Below are 21,694 nucleotides of genomic sequence, written 5' to 3'. Positions count from 1 at the left end.
ATGGGAGGCCGCCCGGACGGCGGTCAGAGCGGCCGGCGAGAGGCCCCGACTCGGAACACCGTGAAGGCGCTGAACGCCACGGCGCATGTCGCTTTAAAGCCGTGACTTTTGTGCCGTGTGACTCTCATCTCAGTGAAAATAAGTCTGACGGTGGGCAGCGCTGATTCTAGTTCCAGAACATTCCCGTCCCCTAAAGGAGCCCCCACACCCATGAGGCAGCTGTCCCCGACCCCCCAGTCCGGAGTGATCTCCAGCCAGTGTTCCGGCTGCCCAGCTGCGTCTGCTCCGGACATTCTACCCCAGGGGGTCAGGTCACGTGTAGCCTCTCGTGCCTGGCGTTGTTCACTTAGCATGTTCCCAAGGTCCACCCATGTTGTAGCATGTGTTGGTGTGTGTTGCTTTTTATGGCCGAACCACGTCCCACCACACGGACCTCTGTTTTGTGTTCCCCGTCACCCACTGCCGGACCCGGGGCTGTTCCCACCTTTGGGCGGTCGTGAACACGCGTGTGTGATGTCCTGCTTCTGGCCCGCGCTGGCCGCCGCCCCCACCCTGCACACCCCCTCCCTCGCTCTCCCTCTGCGTCTTAAACGTCTGTGGAGCTGCAGGGGGCTCCCCAAGCCCCCACATCACCCTGCCCTCACCCTGAGCCTTCTGCCCGCATCCCCCACACCTCGACTTTCCACAGTTACCACTGAGCCCTCACCCAGCTCCAGGAGAAGGAGGCGGGGTCACAGGGGCCCTGCCAGCCCCTGGGAGTGTTTCCAGATCTTTCTGCACATACTCCTATGTGCACACACGGAACTGAAGAAAACACCGTGCTTTCTCAAAATCACTCGGAAATTTTAATGAAAGTAATCACAAAGTAGCAAAAGAGTCGCCGCAGCACTTGAAGATGTTAGCAGAGTGCAATTACTGAAAATAAAGTTTGCAATCAGGAGAGGTATTGAAATTCACCCCCAGACACACATGCAGGGGCGGGGGGGAGGGCGGGGAGTGGGTAAACAGCCTAAATGAGGGGAGCCCAAGCCGTGCTCCAGACTTCATCTTCAAAAATCCCACAATTGTGTTTGGGAATTTCGAGACGTGTGGGAAGAAACTTTGATGGAGCTCCTATTTTCGGTTTTGTAAATTGATACTCAGTGCTTGAAATTTCCCAGCATCTTTGATTAGCGACACACTCCAAAGAGCCATACAGACAGGAAACCGATTCACTAATCTTGAGCCGTAAAAATATTTGTCAACAGAAGGTATTCTGAATGGAAGCAAAACGAGCATCTGTAAAAGTTTGGACTGAAGTGTTTATGCGTCTTAACACAAAAATAATAGAATCGATAAATACCCTCCATTTATCAGGATTGTTCCGGCTGGCAGTCACCTCCGCGCCTGGGGAGAGGCACGTGCTCGCAATTTAAAGCATCATGGCCAACTGCGAAGGATCAATCAAAGGTGTCAATGATTTCAAATTCATTAATCATAACAGCCCCTTTGAAGAAGATTGCGGGCAATTTTCTGAAAAGGAAAATAGGACAACGTTGAAAAACCTTGTTTTTCCGAAACACGCCAGGCTCCGTGGGCCTGAGCGTGGGCCCCGCTCAGACACCGGGAGGAGCATAAATGAGCCGCTGAGAACAATTACTCTTCCCACACTGTCGGGCGCTCGGATAATTAATACGCGGGATGCAAAATCGTTTTCCCTGTGATGCACTCGGAGCTGGGGATTAACATCCACTTTTTGAAAGCAGCGGTTGGCTTCAGTCACCATGGTCGGCCCTGGCGCTGCCCGCCGGGACGCGCTGCTCCTCCGGGCGGGCGCGGGACCACCACAGGGCCCTGGACGCGGTTCGCAGGGAGCAGAGGCCAGGGAGGTGGGGTCACCGGGGCCTCTGGCCTGGAGTCCGAAGGTTGCGGCGCCCAGCCCCCTGCTGCGGACCTCGCTTGTCGGACATGCCCTGCCGGACCTGATCCATGGCACGGCTCAGCCGAGCACCCCCAGACCCGGGCACCAAAATCCACCACTTCGGGGAGCTTAGGCCTTTCACCCCTCGCCGGTCACAGAACCCCAGTCACGAAAATAAAACTGACCCTTGACCAGAGGACGTCCGGTCCAGACGGAGGCGTAGGCCGGTGCAGCCCAGCTCCCGGCCCAACCACAGCAAAGGCCGCAGCTGAGTTCCAGACCAGCTGTCACCCGCCCGGAGTCGTCGGACAACCGGGGCCGCAGGGAAGTCCCGCCACCCACCCACCAAGGGTTCGGAGAAGTCGCATCCGTCCGGACAGTGGGGGCGCGTGAGCGGCAGCCACGCGCGGATATTTCTCTCCCTCTTTCTCCCCCCCCCCGCCCGTCTCTCTAAAAATAAATAAAACATTTATAAATATATAAATAAGTAAAATTCTGCGGCACATCAAAAAATATATGTTTAAAAAAATGAAAACAGATGCGTGTGGTCTGTCTGCTTTTCTGAAATCCGACAAATTTGCTCACGCATCCTCCGGGCCGTCGGGGTCAAGCACCCGGGCGCCCGGCGATGTGGCCGAGGTCTCGGGGAGGGCGCTCCTCCCGGGGGGCGGGCCAGACACACCTCCTCGCCGCGTCCTCACCCCTGGAGAGAGGGACCGGGGACCCACGGCGTCTCCGGTCTTCCTCTGAGGGCTCCGCCCCCAGGCCCCGCCCCTCCCCGAGGCTCCGCCCCCTCACATGGCCCCATCCCAGGCTCCCGCCGGTGCGTGCCGGGGTCACGGGAATGCTCCGTCCGCAGTGACCAGAACGTGAGGTCCCCGTCCCCGGGAGTTCCCGGCCCGTTCCCTCCGCTGCCCTGCGCGACCCTGTCTCGCCAAGCACGGGGCCGCTCCGGCCGGAGAAACGACGGAACGGACCCGGGGTCGCGAACGGGAGCTCCGTCGCCCGGCCATCCGAGGACCGGTCCCTCCAGCGGGTGTCAGGGCTGCGCGAGCCTCTGGACGGGAAACTGAAAGCGCCCGGACTCGAGTCCCAGTTCTTCCTCCCGGTGGGTTTATGCAGTTGACATCCGGGACCGCGGTCCCTCCCATCTTTCCCTGCCTGTCGGGGGGGGGGGGGGGGGGCGGTCTCGAACACGGCGAGCTCCTCGGGCCACAGATGCGCTCAGGAAACCACGGCAGGGGGCTGCACGTTCTCGGGGCGGCCCGAGGGTTCCGGGGGGAACTCCGGGCTGAGCACACACAACAGGGACGGTCAGCACCGGACCCGGACACAGCCCCGTGCTGGCTGCGGAGCGGGCCGTGACCCCGCGCCCCGGCCAGCCGTGCAGACCCGCGGTAACTGGGCACCCAGCTGGAGGGGCCCCCGCTCCCCGCCCCTCCGGCCGCCTTCCCGGCCTGTTTCTGAGACACGGGAGGGCTGGCACTGAGCTGGGACCACAGAACAGGCCGAGAGTGAGCATTTTCAGGGGCGGTGCAAGCCCGTCCCAGAAAGAACTCCACTTTTTAAGGTAAAATGCGACATCGGGGCGAGGCGGGCAAGACTGGCGCGGGGGGAGGGGTGCCAGGGGAGCCCCGATTCCGGAAACCGCACCTGCGGCCCAGCGGGGCGGCCGGGAAAGAACCAAGGGCGCTTCTGTTTGGGCAGCTGGCTCGGGGTGCGCTGCGTCCCTCTGTGCTGTTCCGCTGGCAGTGCCGGGACCGCTGGGAACCTTCCAGAAACAGCTATGACGCGTCTTCCCCGAGACAGGCGCTGCGTTGAGCTGCAGGCCTGTCTCTCGCCAGTGACCGAGTGACTTCTGAGATCGAGGTGGCTGGCACATTCGGGGACGAGCGGGTCTGTGTCTCTGTGTTGCACTAACACACACACAGCCACGTGTGCGTGCGTGCAGGCTGTGTGTCCACAGTGCTGACCGGCAGGAGGACACCTCCGGGGGTGGGCTCTGAGCTTCGAGGGGCCTCAGCTGCAGACAACGCCCACCCGCCCAAGGCCATGCCTCCCCGGGTGTCCGCACCCGGTGACGGGGTGCGGAGGGCGCACACGGGCAAGGCCGTGTCAGCCGGGGACACCCGTGTCCCGGCCGCTGGGCTGGCGGAGGCTCTGCGGGGCCAGGGTGGGGCCGGGCTTTCTCCTCTTCTCAGGGCCAGGCCCCCAGGACGGCCCCCACCCGGGGCGCCCTCTCTGTGTCTGCTTCCGGAGCAGGGCCCACCGTCCTGGGTGCGGGGGACAGTGTCCACCGTCTCGTCTCAAATGGGGCCCACTGGTTCTGGAGTTTTTCATTTTTTTTTTCAATCAGAGACACTTGGGGGGAAATGAGGAAGACCACATGTTCCCGCCCCCCGCCCCCCGGAGAGGCGCACACAAGCACACCCCAGTCTGGCCACAGTCCTGTGGGGCTCAGAGAAACAGGAGCCGGCCGTGAACCCCTGAGAGGGGGGGTCCCGGGGCCCCGCCCACCCCTCTCCCGATGGTCTCCTGAGCCCCTGTCCTCCAGGTGTCCTTAGACGCCTTCGTGACCAAGGGCAGTGGGACACAGCACAGTACAGAGCGTGGGGTCCCCTTCATGGGACACGCAAGACACCCCAAGCCCACCTGTGTGCACGGAGCTCAGGGGAGCAGCTACCTGTGGGGGTGAGGGAGGGGCTGGTGGGGCCTGAGGGAGCCTCCGACGGAAATGGCCCCGGGCTGTGGAGGGGGCGGCGGTCGCACACACAGGCAACCGCGTGCATGGGGCACCGGCATTCTCCACTGCATGTAGGGCTGTGCCTGTGTTAACACCTGGGGTGTTTTTCCCCAAGGGAGCAGATGAGGCCTCCAAAGGTGTTAAGGGCACAGGTCAGGTCCCTGCGCAGTGGACGGGGAGTCAGCAGGAGGAGACGGGTTGGGGACATCCGTGAGCGGCGCATCCACAGATGGAATGCGTCATCAGCAAGTGGGTGCGGACCCAGCTCCGGGGCGGGGCTCGCAGCTGCGGCCACAGACACTTGGGGGGAAGTGTCCACGCACACGGGACACGTGGGCACGGGACAGTCGGGTCTGGGGGAGCCCGGAGCTCGCCAACAGACAGACGGCGGACGAAAGTCCCCCCGTTCCGTATCGCGGTCTGAAAGTGTCCACCGAGAGGGCTCCTCCTGGGAGGCGCCTCGGGGACGAGTACACGGGAACGGACGTGCACATCGGCCCCCTGTTCCTTCCTCCTCCCTCCGCACCTTCCCAGAGACTCTCCCCCTCCATCCCCAGGCCTGGAGCCCTCGCTCGGGCCGGCGGGTCGCAGAGAACTTGCCGAGCAGCCGCCACACAGGCAGGCACTGGTCCCGTGTTCTGTCCGCTCGTTCTGAATCCCCTTCACTGGAACGGAACTGAGACACAGAAGTGGGAAAAAAAAAAAAAAAAACAGCTAATGGATCGGGGACATCGTCCCTCCCTCACACGAGCCCAGAGACGGGCCGAAGGTCGTCGCTCGCCATCATCGCCCGGGTGACGGAGCAGATGGCGCCCGCCGGCGCCGCCGCAGCTAATTCACCTTCACGCCTGGGCGGTTTGCTCTGGCTAGACCACGTCCCAGACAGCACCCCGGACCTGCGCTGTGCGGGGGCCCCGGCACCGGCTTTCCCGCACGGCCGGGCCCACGCCGTGCCCTTCCTGCAGAGGCCGGAGAACCGGCCGGGCCCAGGGACCTGCCGGTGGCCACACCAGACGTCCTCGTCGGAGCCGCCCCCCGTGTCCTTGCCTGAGCTGAGCCCCTGGCCTGTGCCTCTGGCAGGTGCCGTCACCTGGGTCAGACCTGGCTCAGGAGGGGCCGCCCTGGGGGCTGCCGAGGAAATGCCCCCCGCACAGCGGGTGTCCACGCCCCCCCCCCCTCGGCATTTTCCTGCGTCGAATCCAGAGCAGGGACAGCGGCTCCAGACGGCCACCCATCCCCCTGAGTCTGTCGCTCCAGCAGCCAGCCCCCCCTCGCTCCTGCTGCCTCGGACGGTGGCCCTTTCTATTCGAACTCAAGGGGCTCGGCCCCCACCCCATGAAAGCCGGGCCTCCCCCGCAGCCCCCAGCCCCACCCCCGCTCCCCTATGGGGGCGGGTCGGTACTTTCAGGCCGGGGTGTGAATAGTCCGTTTATTCTGAAGCAATCGGGGGCGAGCAGAGAGGCAGCAACGAGGCAGAATCCCTTCGTTTGGAGCAGATCCAGGCTGAGCGTAAGCACCTTTGATTTAAAGGTAAAAGAAGCAATTAAAGACAGCTGGCAGAGGGTTCTCGCCAATCAATGAAGCCACTCAATCAGTCGGTGAGGAATGCCTCGCTCCGGAGCGCATAACGTAATTCCAAGGGAGGGAAGCGGGGAGCAAAGATTGGCGTCCCCGAGAAGGGAAAACTGAAACCGAATGACAGGCCGCTCGGGAGTCCCCGCGGTCTCCCTGGCAGAGGCCGGGGGAACCGGAGTCCCCCTCGGAGCCCCTGGCCGGTCTGCCAGCCTCGGCGGCGGCCTTCCCCCGCACAGGGCCCGAGAGCACATCGCTCCCGGACTCTCGAGCCAGAGGGTCTCGCCTGCACTGCGAACGCAGCCGTCCGAGCACAAAAGCAGCCTCAGACAATTAGTAAGTAACGGGGTGCACCTGTGTCCCCCTAAAACCTGGTCTGTAGTAACAGACTGAGGGCCCGCCTTGCCCGCCGCCCCCCCACCCCACCCCGCCACACCTGCTGCCCCCGGCACAAACCCCTGCAGGCGTCTTCCTCCGCGATCGGGGCTCACCCAGCAAACACAGGGCTCTGCCGGGGGGGGGCACTGCCCTCGGTGCGAGCACTTCAACGGGGACGAAAACTCCTGAGTCTGCCCTGGCTGGCGCAGCTCAGTGGGTGGAGCGCAGGCTGCGAACCAAAGTGTCCCAGGTTCGATTCCCAGTCAGGGCACGTGCCTGGGTTGCAGGCCACGGCCCCCAGCAACCGCACATGGATGTCTCTCTCTCCCTCCCTCCCTTCCCTCTCTAAGAATAAATAAACAAACAAACAAAAAACCTCACGGGTCTGCCCTGGCTGGGCTTCCAGTCTGGACGACTCTGGGAACCAGAGGAAACTCCCCAGGCCGGCTCCACTCTGGGCTTTGCTTTGCCCCAATGAAAGCGGCCCGGCCCAGAGGTCTGACAGACACCTCGCAGAGAAGGCAGGTACACAGGCGGCAAATCCGCACGAAAAGGACGCCTCCCGGCGTGTGCCCCCGGGGAACTGAAATGAAAACCGACAGCAGCTGCCTATCGGCCCAAATCCGGGGCGGCGACAGCGCCCCGCACTGGCGGGGACGGGGGCGTACGGGGAGCTGGGTCTTCGCCTGCTGCATGGTCGGCGATGGCCTGTTCCGTTAAGAGACCCCGCGATCGGGCAGTCCAAACCGCGCACTGAGCCCGGAGTCTCTGGACAGAAACACACGCCGCCGAGGACGCACCTCGATCGGCTGATGGACGCGCGGTGACCGAGGCGGCAGCGAACCCCGCACTCCCCTGGGAGCAGGGCCGGCTGATGCGGAGGTCGAAGGGACTTCATCACTCTGGGGCGTTCTGGCGGAGAGCGGCTCATCTCCTCCTCCCGACTCCGCCCGTTAAGTACGACCCTTTCTGCAGCGCCCCTCGTTTCTCTGGGCGCCCCCACCCCACCCCACCCCAGCAGCCTCACCGGAAGTCGGCCAGCCATCGCTGTGTGTGGGTTTTTCCTGGAGAAGAACAACTTCTGGCTCCTTTAAACTTCCATTAGGATCCCCCCTGACCCATGGTCCTTCAGCTGCGTGTTTTTTTAAATTCCCAAGGAGGAAGGGAGTGTTTGTTTCATGTGTCTTTCTGTATTCGCCTCGAACTTCACGCAGGGGGGACCAGAGAACAGGGGCTGTACGGAACGTGTCAGGTGAAGTTTTTTTAGATGTTATTTATTGATTTTTAGAGAGAAGGGAAGGGAGGGAGGGACGTCGACCGGTTGCCTGGCACGCCCCCAACTGGAGAGCCCAGCCCGCAACCCAGACGTGTGACCCGGCCGGGAACTGAACCTGCCACCTTTCGGTCCACAGGCCGGCACTCAGTCCACTTTCTTCTCTGTTTTCTCCCACATCCGTACAGGTGCCGCCCCAAAGTGGGGAGAGGGGACTTCTGAACACCCCCGTCCCGTCCTCAGTGGAGTCACACAGACTCCACGTTTTTAGAGCCAACTTGTGAACTTGAAAAGAGTAGCCTTTGACCTTGAGAGAGGCTCAGACACCTTTGTCCATGGAGACAGGCCATCTAATCAAAATACTCCAAGTTCTGAGGGGCGGGATATTTAACATGGAAACCTTTGGAAGTCAGGTTACCCCCAAGCATATCCGATGCCCAAGCATATCCGATGCTCTCTAGGATTTGACCCCAAGACTCTTCCTGCTCGTAGGACCTTGGCTCTAGGTGCTAAGGGTCCGTGGCACGCAGGACAGAGGAGACTGGCTGCACGACTCTTCGTAACAGAGAAAACGGGGAACAGCCAGCGACTCCTGGCAGACGCTGCACGGAGCGAACCACGGCACCGTCACCCAAAGGAACCCTCTGCAGCCACCGAACTCGCGTTGCGCACCCCCGATCACGGACGTGGGGCGACGGCCACGCGCTGTTACGTGAAGATGCAGTAACATGGTGTCAGTTTTCTTTGAAGAACAAGTGTGTGTACAGAACCACGTGCCTCAGGAAAAAAAGTCTGAAGTCACTCATCAAAATGTTCACAACCGGCCCTGGCTGGTGTGGCTCAGCGGACTGAGCGCTGGACCGCAAAGCAAAGGGTCGCCAGTTCGGTTCCCAGGCAGGGCCCGTGCCTGGGTTTCGGGCCAGGTCTCCAGTAGGGGGCGCAGGAGCAACCACACACGGGTGTTTCTCTCCTTCCGTCTCTCCTTTCCCCTCTCTCTAAAATAAAATAAATTTTAAAAATTGTGAACGATCATTATTTAAATGATAGGACATGGCAATCATTTTCTGCACATTTCTACTTGGCGAATTATTTGAAATAAAGTTATAATAACTTCTAAAAATAACGTTACGAAAGAGTCCATTGATGAGGTTCTTTCTGCAATTAAGGGAATGACTGATCTGTTTAGCCGCTGTGTTTGCTCTGAATGGTAAATCCCCAAGCAGGGACCATCATGTCTCCCTCCCTCCCCACACAGCCCGCCCACAGCCCCACAGGTACTAAGGGCCCCGTTATGGCTGTTGACGGAGCGGATACTTAGGTGTCAAGTACCGAGGAGATACTGCGGAAAGAGCTAAGACGAAACTGCACTAGCTCTCGCAACGGCCAACGACACCTTCGAGAGCCGTTCCCTTGTATCACAGACGAGCCGGCCCAAGGGCTCCCCTTCAGCCTTGAGATCCTGCCAGAGTGAGGGTTACGGTCCCAGCGCTTGGCTGACGGGAGAGGTTTAAAAGCTGCTCAATGACATCATTATCCCGCAAATCATAACGAGGGAGCAGACAGGACACTGGTGTTTGGAAAAAAAAAACAAAAAAAAAAAACAAACCCACGCCCGACCTGCAGTTCCTGAGGCGGGACCAGGGCCCGCCGGCAGGTTCCATTCCAGAAGCCGATCCCGAGGCGTCCACCCCCGACCCCTCGCCTGTGTCGTCGCCTGCCGTGTCAGTCAGCCGTGGCTGCGTGATGAACACCCACCCAACGTCGCGGCCGAGAGAGGGCCCTCGTCTGTCGGTCGGCTGGGGCTCACCTGGCGGCCTCTGCTGCTTCTCACTGCTGGCCCGCTGGCCTCCCCTTCTACCGCTGGGGCCGGGCTCCGGTGGGCACCTGGGCTTCCAGGCGGGGCCCGGGGGAGGGGGGGCAGAGCTGTTTGGAGGAAGCTCTTCTCCCGTCAGTGTAGAGGGCGAAGGTCAAAGTGCATGCCCGTCACACACTTCCAGTTCCTCCCCGTGCGTGTCTGCCAACGCCCACTGGCCGGAGCAGGTACCTGGCATCGGCGGGGCAGAGCAGACCAGAGCAGGGTGTGTCGCAGGGAAAGGGGGCACTCGGGCCAGCGAGCCCAGCCCACACCCTCCCTCCCGGCAGGGCTCCCCACAGGTGCGTGGAACCGGGAACACAGGAAAACACGAGGTCCCCGTGACGCTCCGGGCTGGCCTGGAGTCGGGCCTGTTCCCAGATTGCCGCCAACCCGTGAGCCCACGGGCCCCCTTCCTGTCCGAGTCACTGTGGGTGGTTTTTCTGGCCCTCGGAACGTGAAGAACGGGAACAGATACCGGCGGCCTCGGGTCCCAACAGTCACCGCTCGGTCTCGCCACAGGTGGTGCCTGACAAACGGGCCTCGGGGGAAGGTCGGAGGCCACTCTGGGCCGGAGAGAGCCGGTCCGGACGCAGAGAGAGAGGCTGCAGCCCCCGGACACGGGGGCCCCCAGCGTCTCCCCACACGCCACTGGGAAGCCACGCCCAGTCCCGGGCAGACGAAGGGACGCGTGCCCTTGAAGAAAAGCCCCGGGCAAGTGCAGGGTCTCCGCCCTGGGCAGGGGTCCTGGGGCTGTGCCCATCGAGGGTGGGTGACCAACCACCGCTGTGGATGGCGCCGCACGAGCCCACAGGTGTGCGCACAGGGGGCGAGAACAACCCAGTTGGTCACTGACCTGGATGGGGTCTGGGGTCAGACCAGGTGGTGCACAGTCTTCCACCAGCTGCCGCGGCTGCAGCCCGGGCGTGGAGCACGGGAGGCAGGTGCATGCTATCCTGAGCCAGGTGCACTCTATCCTAAGCCAGGTGCACTCTATCCTAAGCCAGGTGCACTGCCTCCTACACCAGGTGCGCTCTCTCCTGCGTCATGTGTGCTCTCTCCTGAGCCAGGTGCGCTCTCTCCTGTGCCAGGTGCGCTCTCTCCTGCGCCAGGTGTGCTCTATCCTGTGTCAGGTATGCTCTCTCCTGCGCCAGGTGCACGCTATCCTGTGCCAGGTGTGCTATCTCCTGCACCAGGTGCACTGTCTCCTGCGCCAGGGGCGCTGCTATGTGTAGAAGTTCTTTGCATATAAATTCGCTGAGCCGAGATGTACTGACCCGGATATTAATCGCTTCCTTCTGATCTTTGCTCCAGTGCCCTTGCCTTCCAGAGGCTCTCCTTACTGTCCTAAGGTCGAGTCACCTGCCCCCCTCCCCGCCCCATGCGCCGTCACCCCAGTGCCCTGTCACAGCTGTGCCTGTTTGCTCGGTCTCGGGCACTCGTCCCCGAAGCTCCGGGGGAAGGTGCCAGGTTTTGTCCAGCTGGTTTCCAGCACCCAGGACAGCGCCCGGCGCGGTCGAGGGCTCAGCGCGGTCCAGAAGCCGCAGCCTCGGAGGGAAGCGGGGCCCACGAGTTAGGACCTCAGTCCGGCATCACGGAATCGACTCTCGGCGACCCCTCCCGCCCCCGCCGGGCAGAGCAGAGAGCCAGGCTCTCGTCCGAACCAACGCCACGAGGAACGTCGAGGTTATGTAACCCTAGGAGGCCGGAAAGGGTTAACGACTGGGATAAATCTCCGCATACAGTCCGGTTAGCGATAACGCACAGTGTTCCGAATTTCAGAAGGCCCCTGGTCAGGCCGTCGTGCTGAGCACCGCACATCGGACGGGAAACGCGGAGAGCCCTACGGTTCCGCCCTCTGTGGGGCGCGACGCTGCCGGAGACAAGCGCACAAGCAAGAAAGACAAACAAAAACCCACAGACGCTGACGACAGTGCGGCGAAGACCGAGGGGAGGGGGAGCGGAGGGCGAAGGGGGGCAAGGCATGGAGATAGGAGACGTGACTTTGGGGGGAGGGGGCGCCCAGCGTGACACGCAGATCACGTGTCCTAGACCCGTGCTCTCCAAACCTGCTAGACCATATTAGCCAACGTCACCCCGATACATTATGTCAGAAGTAAAAGCAAAGATTTGTGGGAGAGATAATTAAGAGAATAAAGGTGCGAACAAGCGTGCCTTTATAACGGCTGGTCAGTTAACAAAAAAATAAACGAGATATGACAAAAGGATGTAAAAACGTCACTCTCCTCTGACCCAAACCCCATGAGATGGCAGCAGTTACCATTGTAAAGAGAGCAAATCGGTCATCATAGGAGATTGGACCTTCGTTAGACTGTCCGGAGCATCACAAGGGCCCTGGAGGCAACCTACGGAGGGAGGAGGGGCCGCAAAGGCAGCGGAAGCCCGAGACGCGCGCGGAGACGCGCGGTGCCCAGGGCAGAGCCACGGCGGCGCCCAGGCCCCCGGCTCCGACCGCGGAGCGCTTTCTGCCGGACTCCAATTCTTTCCAAGTCGCCTCCCATTGCACAGACGTGGCTTTGAAAAGCAACAAAAAAACTCCCCCATTAAAAAAAGCACCCCAATTCATCGCCACAAATAACGTTTCTTTTATGCCTTCACTTCGGAGGCGTGAGCACCACAGTGGCCGCGGCTCGCCTGCAAGGCCGCGACCCGTCTTCCGCGGCCCCGATGCGAGCCGGTGTTTCCGGGCTGCTGCCCCCGCCCCGCCCAGCCCCCGGGGTGGGCAGGGTCGGTCGTCCGTAAGGCCGCCCCGCGCTCCCCGCCCGGACTCCGGCCGGGACGGTTCTCTTCTCCCTCCCCTCTGGGCACGTGGGGTGTCTCCGGCTCCCGTCTGTATAAATAACGCTGCAATTAATATCTTTAGTCCTCAGCCAAGTTTACATCCGGTTTTTGAATTAAAAGCAGCTGAACTGACTTCTGGGCCATTTATTTCCTTCTGAACAGAGGCGAGCGCCCCGGTTTCAGAAGAGGAGCCTCCGGCACGCACGTGCGCTGACCCCGGGGGCGTGGGAGCGGCCGTGCGAGCTCCCCGCGGCGTCTCAGGCCCATGTCTCTGGGGCGCCCTCGCCCCGTTGTGGGGACCAGAAGAAGTCCCGTGCTGCTTCAGCCTGAAGTGAATCTTGGGATTGATAACCGTACCTTTCACAGGAGCTATTTTTTTAAAAACAGTATCCCTTCTGGCTGTGGGAGTTTCTCTATTAAGGTCGGGGCCAGCCGGGGTGGAGTCATCGTCAAGCTCCTGGAAATACGCGCAAGGACAAGGCTCAAGGCTCCTGTGTTCTCAGGAAGCACTTTGTCGCTGCAGATACGGCAGTGCCCAGAGAGACCCCGGCAGAGAGGGGCGCCCAGGAAGGGTCTTAGCAATGTAAACTACGGTCGTGAAAATGTAGGGCTCAACAGATGGATAAATAGCAGCGAGATGCAGCTAAAAATGAATTATCTCCTGAATAATCAAACCGCTCTCAAGCCATCTGGTATGAATTCCATAAGCAGAGGGTTGAGAAAATAAAGCAGAGGAAAAAATCTAACAATAGAAGTTCTCCCAGGAAGACGGAGACGCAGGTGTCGGGCTGAAGGGTCCACGCGAGGTGGCCAGCACGAACAAAAAGTTAGACGGCACCTGCTGACACACTGGGGCGTGTCCCAGCAAGGGCAAGGGGGACCAGTGAGAGATGACAAAGTAGGAGAGAGAGAGGACACAAGCGAAAACTGAGAGTCCAGCGTGAGCTCCAGCGGAGACCCATGCGGCCACGACAGGACACAGAGACTTGACCTTCCGTCGACCCCTTCTGAGCAAACTTGTTGAAGATGGTCTCGGCCAAAACACCCAAGAGTAATGAACCTGCGTGGGTGACATAAAATGCACGGGGCCATAATGAGGGAAAAAAATGAACTAAGAAAAAGTCATCGTCACCCAAGTTTCACACGGGGAAAACTGAGAGAACGGAGGGGGGACGACTAGCATTATGGGTCTCAGTAATCCTGGGTGCAGAATATTTAGAAATGTGTCCCCGGAAGCTTCCAGCTAAAACAACCCCACGGTTTCCACCTGCGTGGAGCGGGTGTTGGAATGAAGAGAGGGGAGGAAGCCTGGTGGGAAATGAGGGCCATAAACTTATATAAAGGGCCCTATCTTATTCGGGAGAAAATAAAAATAGTGATCAGTTCCACACGTTGAAACAATTTCAGGGTAATTACCAGAAAAAATACAATAGATGTATAACTTCTTAATCAGAAACTACTGGAGGAAAAATAATACGACAATGAAGGAGCAATCCTCCGAAGAGAGAAATAAAATGGGAAACAAGATGAGGTGATACAGTAAAACGTGCCGATAATCCCGTAAATAAGAGCCAGTTAAACGGTCCCGGGAAGAGGAGGGATCTAGCAGACTCCGAGGAGCAGTCCTCAGCCACACGCACTTACAGCTAATTACCTGAGACAAAACGACGCGGAGAGTTTGAAAACAAAGAAATGACAAGGAAGCGACCTCCAGTGAACCTTTAAAAGAACAAGCAGCTGCTCTGTTGTCGGAGAGGTGCACGGGAGGATGAACGACTCCCTAAATTCTCAGCTTCATTCGGCGTAACTTCGCTCTACAAGCTGCTCGAGTGAGAACAGGAAGAACAGAGGAAAGACCGAGGTCAGCATCCCTTGGAAAAACTGTGCATTAAACAACAGAAAGTAGCAAGGGAACATTAAAGAGCAGAAATTATAAATAAATAAAAACACATACAGAGTAGGCAGGATCAGAAAGTGTCTTTGCAAAGACGAAGAACATGAAGGCCTCCCTGACAAGAAAAAGAGGAGAAAGGAGGAAATATCGGGGTGAAATGACCTCTCTGCAGACACTTATTTAGACGTGAAAATGAAAGCAAGAAACTAGTGTGAGCACATTTGCCCCCGATAAGTTTGAAATTTTAGATGAAGTTTGCAAATAACGAAGAAGCCCAACTTCACCAAAAAGGGCGCCCGGCGGACCGGGGAACCCGCATCATTCTGTAACCGTGAAATAAATGGAATCTATAATTTGGAAACTCCCCACTAAGCAAACTCCAGGCCCAGATTGCCCTCCCTGGGAAGTCCCATGAAATATTTATAGCTGAATATGCAAATTTCATACAGACTCTCACGGAGAACAGGAACACTCCAAACTCACTTCTGAGCGCTGTGACATCGCCGGGCCCAGAGCTGGGAAGAGACACCCGTCGGGGGTGGGGACCGGGCACACCGCCGGCCGGCCCGCCCGAGGGTGCCACACCACACGTGCAGTCAGCAAATCCGAAGGTCGGACCGCGTCAAGGGTTTAATACACAGACTCCTTAACACGTGAGGGGGCGTGAGCTGGCACAGCCGCAGTGGAGACCACTGTGGTGTAACGGGTCCTACACACTCTCTACAACCCAAAAACGCTCCAGCTGTCCACCCGGAGACAGGCAAACGGCACTGCTGCAGCGTGGCTGGTGCGGGGGGGGGGGGGATGGGCACCGCCTAGGAGTCCATCGGTATGAAAATTCATACATAAATCATGGTGCCATCCTTCCAGAGACAAACGCTCGAACACTTCACAGCATTTAAAATAAATGCGCTGCTAGGAGGGTCAGGAAGCCTGGATCCTGGGAAACGCGGGGCCGAGCCGAAACCCGGCGCCAGGATGTGTCATGCACAACACAGAACTTCCGTACAAGTTTAAAATGCACGAAAGGCTGCCCTGCAATGTGGCTCAGAGATACATATTCATCGGAATGTAATGGGATCATTTTAAAGGGAGCAGACAGGGATGCGCCAGACTTATGATAATGTTGCTTCTGGGAGAATCAAAAGGAGATTGAAGTGGAGGAGGGATCCGAAGGGTATTTTATCTTATTGTATTATTCTGGCTCCCTTAAATATTAAAAAATACGGAACTGAATAACAATGGCAACATACTGATGGTTTAAATACTGGATTCTGAGTAATGGGTGGCGGGTCCTGCTTCCCTTTTTGCGTTTCCCGCTTTTCCGAAAACTCCCTCGAACACCAGGCCCAGGAGGTCCGAATGTGCAGAGGCGGGTCCGAGGAGGCAGCGGCATGGACGGGGTCCCGCCGCACCCGAGGGGACGTGGGATGGTGGCAGTGACCCCGGGAGCTGACCGCGGTCGGCCGAGCGGGGCAGGAGCTGGTCCACACCCACACCAGCTCCAGCAAGGGCAGCTGTGTGGCGGAGGCCACTTGTGGGTGGGGCAGCTGACGCGAGTGGCACCCCATGGGTACGGGGCTGGGCCGCTGCTCACTAGAGGCTGCCGGGCAGGCCACCCGGAGACGCTCGAATGCCAGCGGTGCCTCCCTCGGGGGGCGGGCTCCCAGCAGGACGTCTGTGTGGGTCAGCGCGGCATCCCCGAGGGCCCGTGGGGAAGGCAGGGCACCAGTGCTCGCCGATGGGCCCACGGGGGCAGGGTGCACGCACGCCAAGGCCGCCTGGCCAGGAGCGACCGAGAGGGATCCCCAGGCCCTCACGGGCCTCCTGCAGCTCCCGGTGTGCAGACAGCAGGGTGCGGAGGGCCACCCAGGGGCCCCCTCTGTCACTGTGTCCTCCTTAGAGATCCGCCAGGAAGGGGCACGGGACCTGGCGCCCCGGGAAGGTGCAAGGAAACACACAGAGTCCGGGCCTCGGGCGTCAGCCCTCGCTGGCTTTGCTGATTCTGAGCAACCCCCCCACCCCCACCAGGCGGTGGGAGCGGACTGTAGGGGCCCCTGCCACCCCCCCCCCGGTAGTCCTGCTGTGCCCCTGGGGAAGGCCGGTCAGCAGCAACACTAGGCCACCTTTCGCCGGCGAGAGGGGCCCCCACCTGTGGATCTGGCTGGCTCAGAGGACGGCCAGCCCCGGCGCCTGAGGCTCAGGGAGGACTTCCTCCGAGGAGTCGGTTCAAGGGCTTTCCTTGTTCTACACGACGTGAGGGCCATTCTGTCCCCTTTGAAGACGTGCCCAAGTCCTAACTGCCACCAGCCCGGCGACACTGGGGGGAGACCAAACCCTCGCTCCTTGAGCCTCCCACCGGAGCTGGCCAGGTCCCATCGGGCCCCAGGTTCCCTGGGGTCACCCCCAGCCCCGGCTCAGCTCCCAGGAACAACCCCCTCCGACCCCGACAGTGGCACCCCCACTCATGCATCCAGTGAGCACACGCGCTGGGAGCCGTGAAGGTCAGAGAGGCCGCGGCCCCATCTCCAACTCCAAAGACACGGCAGAGACCTCGCGGACGGTGAGCAGTAGCATAATCCGCCCAATGGCTCACTGCACCGCTGCGGGAGTGCGGTGCCCTGCCAGCGCCGGGAGAAAGTCCTGCCCTCACGAACTCACGGGCAGTTAATAAAACGACTAATAACAACCACAGCGGCGAAGCTCGCCTCTGCGGAGGGGGTGTGCGGCGCTCTTTAACCCCCAGCTCCCGCGCCGAGGTGGGCCGCGTTATTAGTCCCGAGCCACCCGCGGAGAGGCCGGAGCGCAAAGCATTCCAGCCACGGGACTCCCAGACGGGTTTTTAGTCAGTGATTCATTTTCTTAACATTTGGAAACATTTGGGGACGTGATGACTTTGATTACCCTCTTCCTTCTCGGACGTTTCTTGGCTGAACTTGACAGTTCCTGCAGTGAAATTTCCTAAGACATTAAAAGTTAAACACGGAATATTGGATAATCGTCCTGCATTTTCCTCACGGGCTGCTAATAATGAATGAACAATTGTTTTAATTAAAAATCCTGCCAAGGTCACACAACTCCTAAGGGGCAGAGCAGGGCCCCAGACCCCTGCCGGCCTGCTCTACAGCGTGTCCTCTTGACCATGACATTGGCTAAATTAATCACATAGAGCCGGCCTGCCGCAGCCAGAAACCCGCGCTCGCAGCAATTAGCACGGCCGAATTAAAGGTGCGAGTTCGCGCTCCGCGCCTGGCTCCGAGAGGGGGCCGTAATGAGGCGTGACGGCGTTTTGGAATGAGGAACGGGCGCCCTTTCCGTCTCTTGGTTTATTGGGATGGAATCCACGTACCTGCGCTTTATTAACGCGTGTGGCTCCGTGGCGTCCGGCGTCTTCCCAATGTGGCACAACCACCTTCACCCTCCAGTTTCCAAACCTAACCAGGGCTTTTCTCACGCCTAGTATTGGAACCGGGCGCAGAGCAAGGGCCTCCCCCAAAATTCCCCACAGCCCCAGGTTGGGCGTGGGGGGGTGGGGGAAGCGGATAATCAGGCCTCGGGTACTCTGCGTCATCACGGCAAGTCTTTCCTGGTGGGCAGCCGTGCGGCCACCGGGGAAAGGGCTGCGGGACTGTCAGAGCACGTGGCGCCGAGCACGAGGTCACGCGCACGAGGTCACGCAGGAAGCTCCGGGTCAGGCTTTAAAATAAGGGCAGTCTGGGAGGGAAGGGATTCCGCCTGGGCGGCCTGCAGCGAGGGGCGGGGCTGCGCCTGCTCCGCGGAGGCCTCGGCCGGAGGTAGCAGACCTGCAGGGGGTAAGGATGACCAAGCACCCCGCCCCCACCCGCCCGGCGGCCCGCCGTGAGGCCCAGTGTGTAGGGAGGTGTCACGCGGTTTTGGATGCAGAGCCGGAGTGGGGAAGAGGAAAGAGGGGATGCGCTGGGACACGCGCCTGGAGAGCGCGGCGGCACAGCTGACCGAGCTGGGCGTTGCGGGGGCTGCCCGACCACACACGGCGTCCTGGAGATGCCCCGGGGTGCCGACCTGCGGCCAGGAACGCTGAGCCACCAACCTCCGACGGGCGTGTTCTGAGAGTGGCCTGGCTTGGCAAACAGGGAGGGGCAGGACTGTGTGTTTTGGGGGGTTTAAAGGGGGCAGGACTTGATGATAGAAATCCGCCATTATTCCGAGTGGGCACAACCTTGGATAAGCAGCCCTGTCCTCGCCCACCAGCCCTGGCGTGGGGAGTCACGCTGCTCCTTGGCGGGCCGTGGAGCCCCACAGCTGTCCCAGAAGAGCAGAGACGGGGTCTGTGACGGCATTTCCTTCACGCGCCTCCGTGACGGGATGGACTCGCGGAAACGCAGAAGGAAAGGAGTCCTCGCTGGGTGGGCCCGCGAGCCCCCTTGCTGGAACCCTGACCCCCAGCGGTGACGGTTTCAGGAGTCCAGGCCTTCAGAGAGGCTCAGGTCAGGAGGTCAGGGGGGGGGTCTTGGGAAATGGAGCTCTGGACCAGGGGCGGTGGTCTCCTTGTAGGAGAGGCCCCGGGGACGCGGGGAGAAGGCCACCACCGGAACTTCATCTCGGGCCTCTGGTTCTCCGGGCTGGGGGTCCGCAGCGCCACGTCTGCTGGGAGGGCCCCCCCCCGGCCTCCCCGTGAAGCCTGCCCCCCCCCCTCGCTGCTCCCATGCGGAGGAGCTTGGGCTCGGCCACCAGGCCGGGCTGAGTGTTATGAGGTTGGGCCTCCGTTTGTCTCAGTCCAGAGAGACCCTTCGCAACCGTGGCATGCCCTTGATCAAACTAATGACGCTCTAAATTAATTAAAAACGTAAGGAAATCAATCTGAAAAGCAGGGCAAACGGCAGAGTGAAATGAAACAGAAGCCGAGCCTGCCACAGGCGCGGGAGGCCGCTCTGCCCACGGAGAGCCCACCTTCCGGGGGGTAGGCGGCCGCCCCTCTGCCCGGGGGCCTCCTAGGACCGAGGACCGCGCCTTCCCGGCGAGTTCCTGCAGCACCCGCCCGGGAAACGCGTGTCGGAGTCGGAAACGACGGCTCAGGCTCTTCAATCTCGTTAAAAGATCGCGTTAGAAGTGCGACTAGCCTTAGAAGTAACTTTTAGAGAATTCTGATGTATCGGCGTGGGGAAGGCAGCCGGGGTAGAATGAGAGATAGCGCCGGGGTCGGAGGACCCGCGCAGGAACTCCAACTCCAGGTGGCCGACACGCAGCACCCTCCCCGGGCCTCTGCCGGCCGCGGTTCTGGCGCAATTAGCAGTTGCCATGAGAACTAAATGCGGTCAGAACTGGGAACAGGCCCAAGGATAAAAAGAACGCACAAGAAAATTTCCCCACACACAAAAAAGTGGACCATTCATTCCACAGACACAGCGGTGACAATTGATGTTGAGGAAGAGCATTTTGTGTGAAAATTCCTCCTATATTGCAGAGAGAGGAAAAAAAAAAGGAGACCCAATTATGCTGATGGGCACACCACTAATTTGTAAATCCGTGCATTTTGTAATTTTATACAACTGTGTAGTTCTATAGTTATCCATAAATCATTGACAACCCATAAGTGTTTATAATTTATGTGCGTGTGGGTGTATACATATTTTTAAAACCACAAGATCGTTATAAAATATTAGCAGTGGTTATTTATCTCCCCGGAGCAGGATGCAGGAGAGAGATTTAATCTTTCCTTTTATTTTCTGTGGGGTTTTTTCCCCCAATGTTTTGCACCGAGCACAGACTATTCCCAATTAGAAGGTGAAGGGGCCCATTACCCCAGGCCGGGAGACGCGGAAGCCACATCTGTCTTTGTCTCGGGCGACGGGCGCGGGGTTCTTGGATCTGCGGAAAGTACTTTTTGGTTTAGTGATGTGAATTATATATAAAGTGGACAATGTGTTTTAAACTGAACTAGAAGCTTTTCTAGATTAAATCACACTGCTGTGAAAAGCGGGTAAAACAAAATGGATACGTTGTCACAGACTCCTGCGGGCAGGCGAGGGGAGGCAGGAAGTTGCCTCTGGGCCTCGCTGGCAGAAAGTGGCTTGGGGTGGCGACTCAGGGTGTCCAGACCTGGTTGGAAGGCGGCCCGAAGGGGCAGCTCTGCCTTGACCTTGGATTTCCGACCTCACTGGCCCCCTGGACACCTGGCGAACTCGCTCTGCTGTGGGGGGTGGGAGGGTACCCATTAGCTGAGAAAGGGGTGGCAGCGAGACCTGCCTGGAAGGGGCCGGTGCATGGGTGGGGCCCCGGGCACAGCTGTGACAGGGACACGGGAGAAAGCCTGGGCCCAGGCAGACAGGTGAGAAGGCGTCCTGCAGGGGACCTGGGCACTGCAGGCTCTCAGAGGGTGGTCCCGGGAGCCACTGTGGGCAGACTTCCAGCGGGGCAGTCCTCTGCTGGGAATGCAGCCAGGCGGTGAGCAGAGATGGGGAGAAGGGAGCGCCCCGAGAGGCAGGGCCCTAAGGAATGCAAGGATCGTGTGCGCACGGGGACAGGGAAGGGCCAGCGTGGGCTGCGGATGGTGGGAGGGCCCATCAAGGACTCCTGGTGGGAGGGAGCCGCAGGCAGAGATGGGGGCGGAGCCCCGCGAAGGCGGGGCCTTCTGCAGAGGCCGTGGGCGCCCGCTGCCGGAAGCCAGGTGCACCAGGTCTGGAGAGGGGCCCACCGAGCTTGTAACCAGGACCGCGGGCCGGGGGCGGGGCACCGATCCTGTCCCAGCAGCCCTGCCACGGCCCCAGCGCCTCCACCAGGATGTGCGCGGCCCTTTGGAGGAAGGCAGAGGGGAACTGTCTTCCAGATCATGAAGCGCCAGCCCAGCCTTATGACCCTGTCATTCCACAGAAGCCTTGTCAGGTGGGGTTTATCACTCCAGCACAAAGAGGCTGGGAGTTATTTTATCTCACCATCTAATGACCATCAAGGTCAAGACTAGTGATCACAGACAGATATGCCTAGAACAGCAAGGCCGTTGTCATAAAAGAGTGAGGACACTCGGGGAAGGACTCTGGCCTTCACGTGATATGCTGGTTTTTCCACTGCTGGTGACCAAGACTTCGCAGCTGCAGGGCAATAGGGCACGGTGGAGACTGAGGATAACTGGGGACACGGGCAGATTGGCCCCTATTTCACAATGGGGGGGGGCTCAATTCCTCTAGTTTCTCTGATTTTTCCATATTATTTAGATTAAAAAAAAACAATTTTTAAAATATTGGCCTATTTCATGTTTTAGACTCTGCATCAAGTAAACAGATCAGATTCAGCCCCGTGACCAA

The 21,694-nt window shown here is 59.7% G+C and overlaps 1 protein-coding gene across 1 annotated transcript in view; it reads left to right on the top strand.

The window, feature by feature from the left end:
* Positions 1–21,694, top strand: part of LOC118497837 (protein sidekick-1-like) — a 32,796-nt gene continuing 11,102 nt past the window's right edge. Inside the window, exons 1-4 of the mRNA XM_036013644.1 lie at positions 1–101; positions 2,840–3,008; positions 4,455–4,591; positions 5,395–5,723. Coding sequence (XP_035869537.1) covers positions 1–101; positions 2,840–3,008; positions 4,455–4,591; positions 5,395–5,723 — 736 coding nt within the window. The remainder of the gene's footprint in view (positions 102–2,839; positions 3,009–4,454; positions 4,592–5,394; positions 5,724–21,694) is intronic.

Source organism: Phyllostomus discolor, chromosome 13 (assembly GCF_004126475.2).
Source record: "Phyllostomus discolor isolate MPI-MPIP mPhyDis1 chromosome 13, mPhyDis1.pri.v3, whole genome shotgun sequence".
Classification (NCBI taxonomy): domain Eukaryota; kingdom Metazoa; phylum Chordata; class Mammalia; order Chiroptera; family Phyllostomidae; genus Phyllostomus; species Phyllostomus discolor.
Note: the sequence above shows the minus strand (reverse complement) of the source record. Positions and strands in the feature narration are given on the sequence as shown.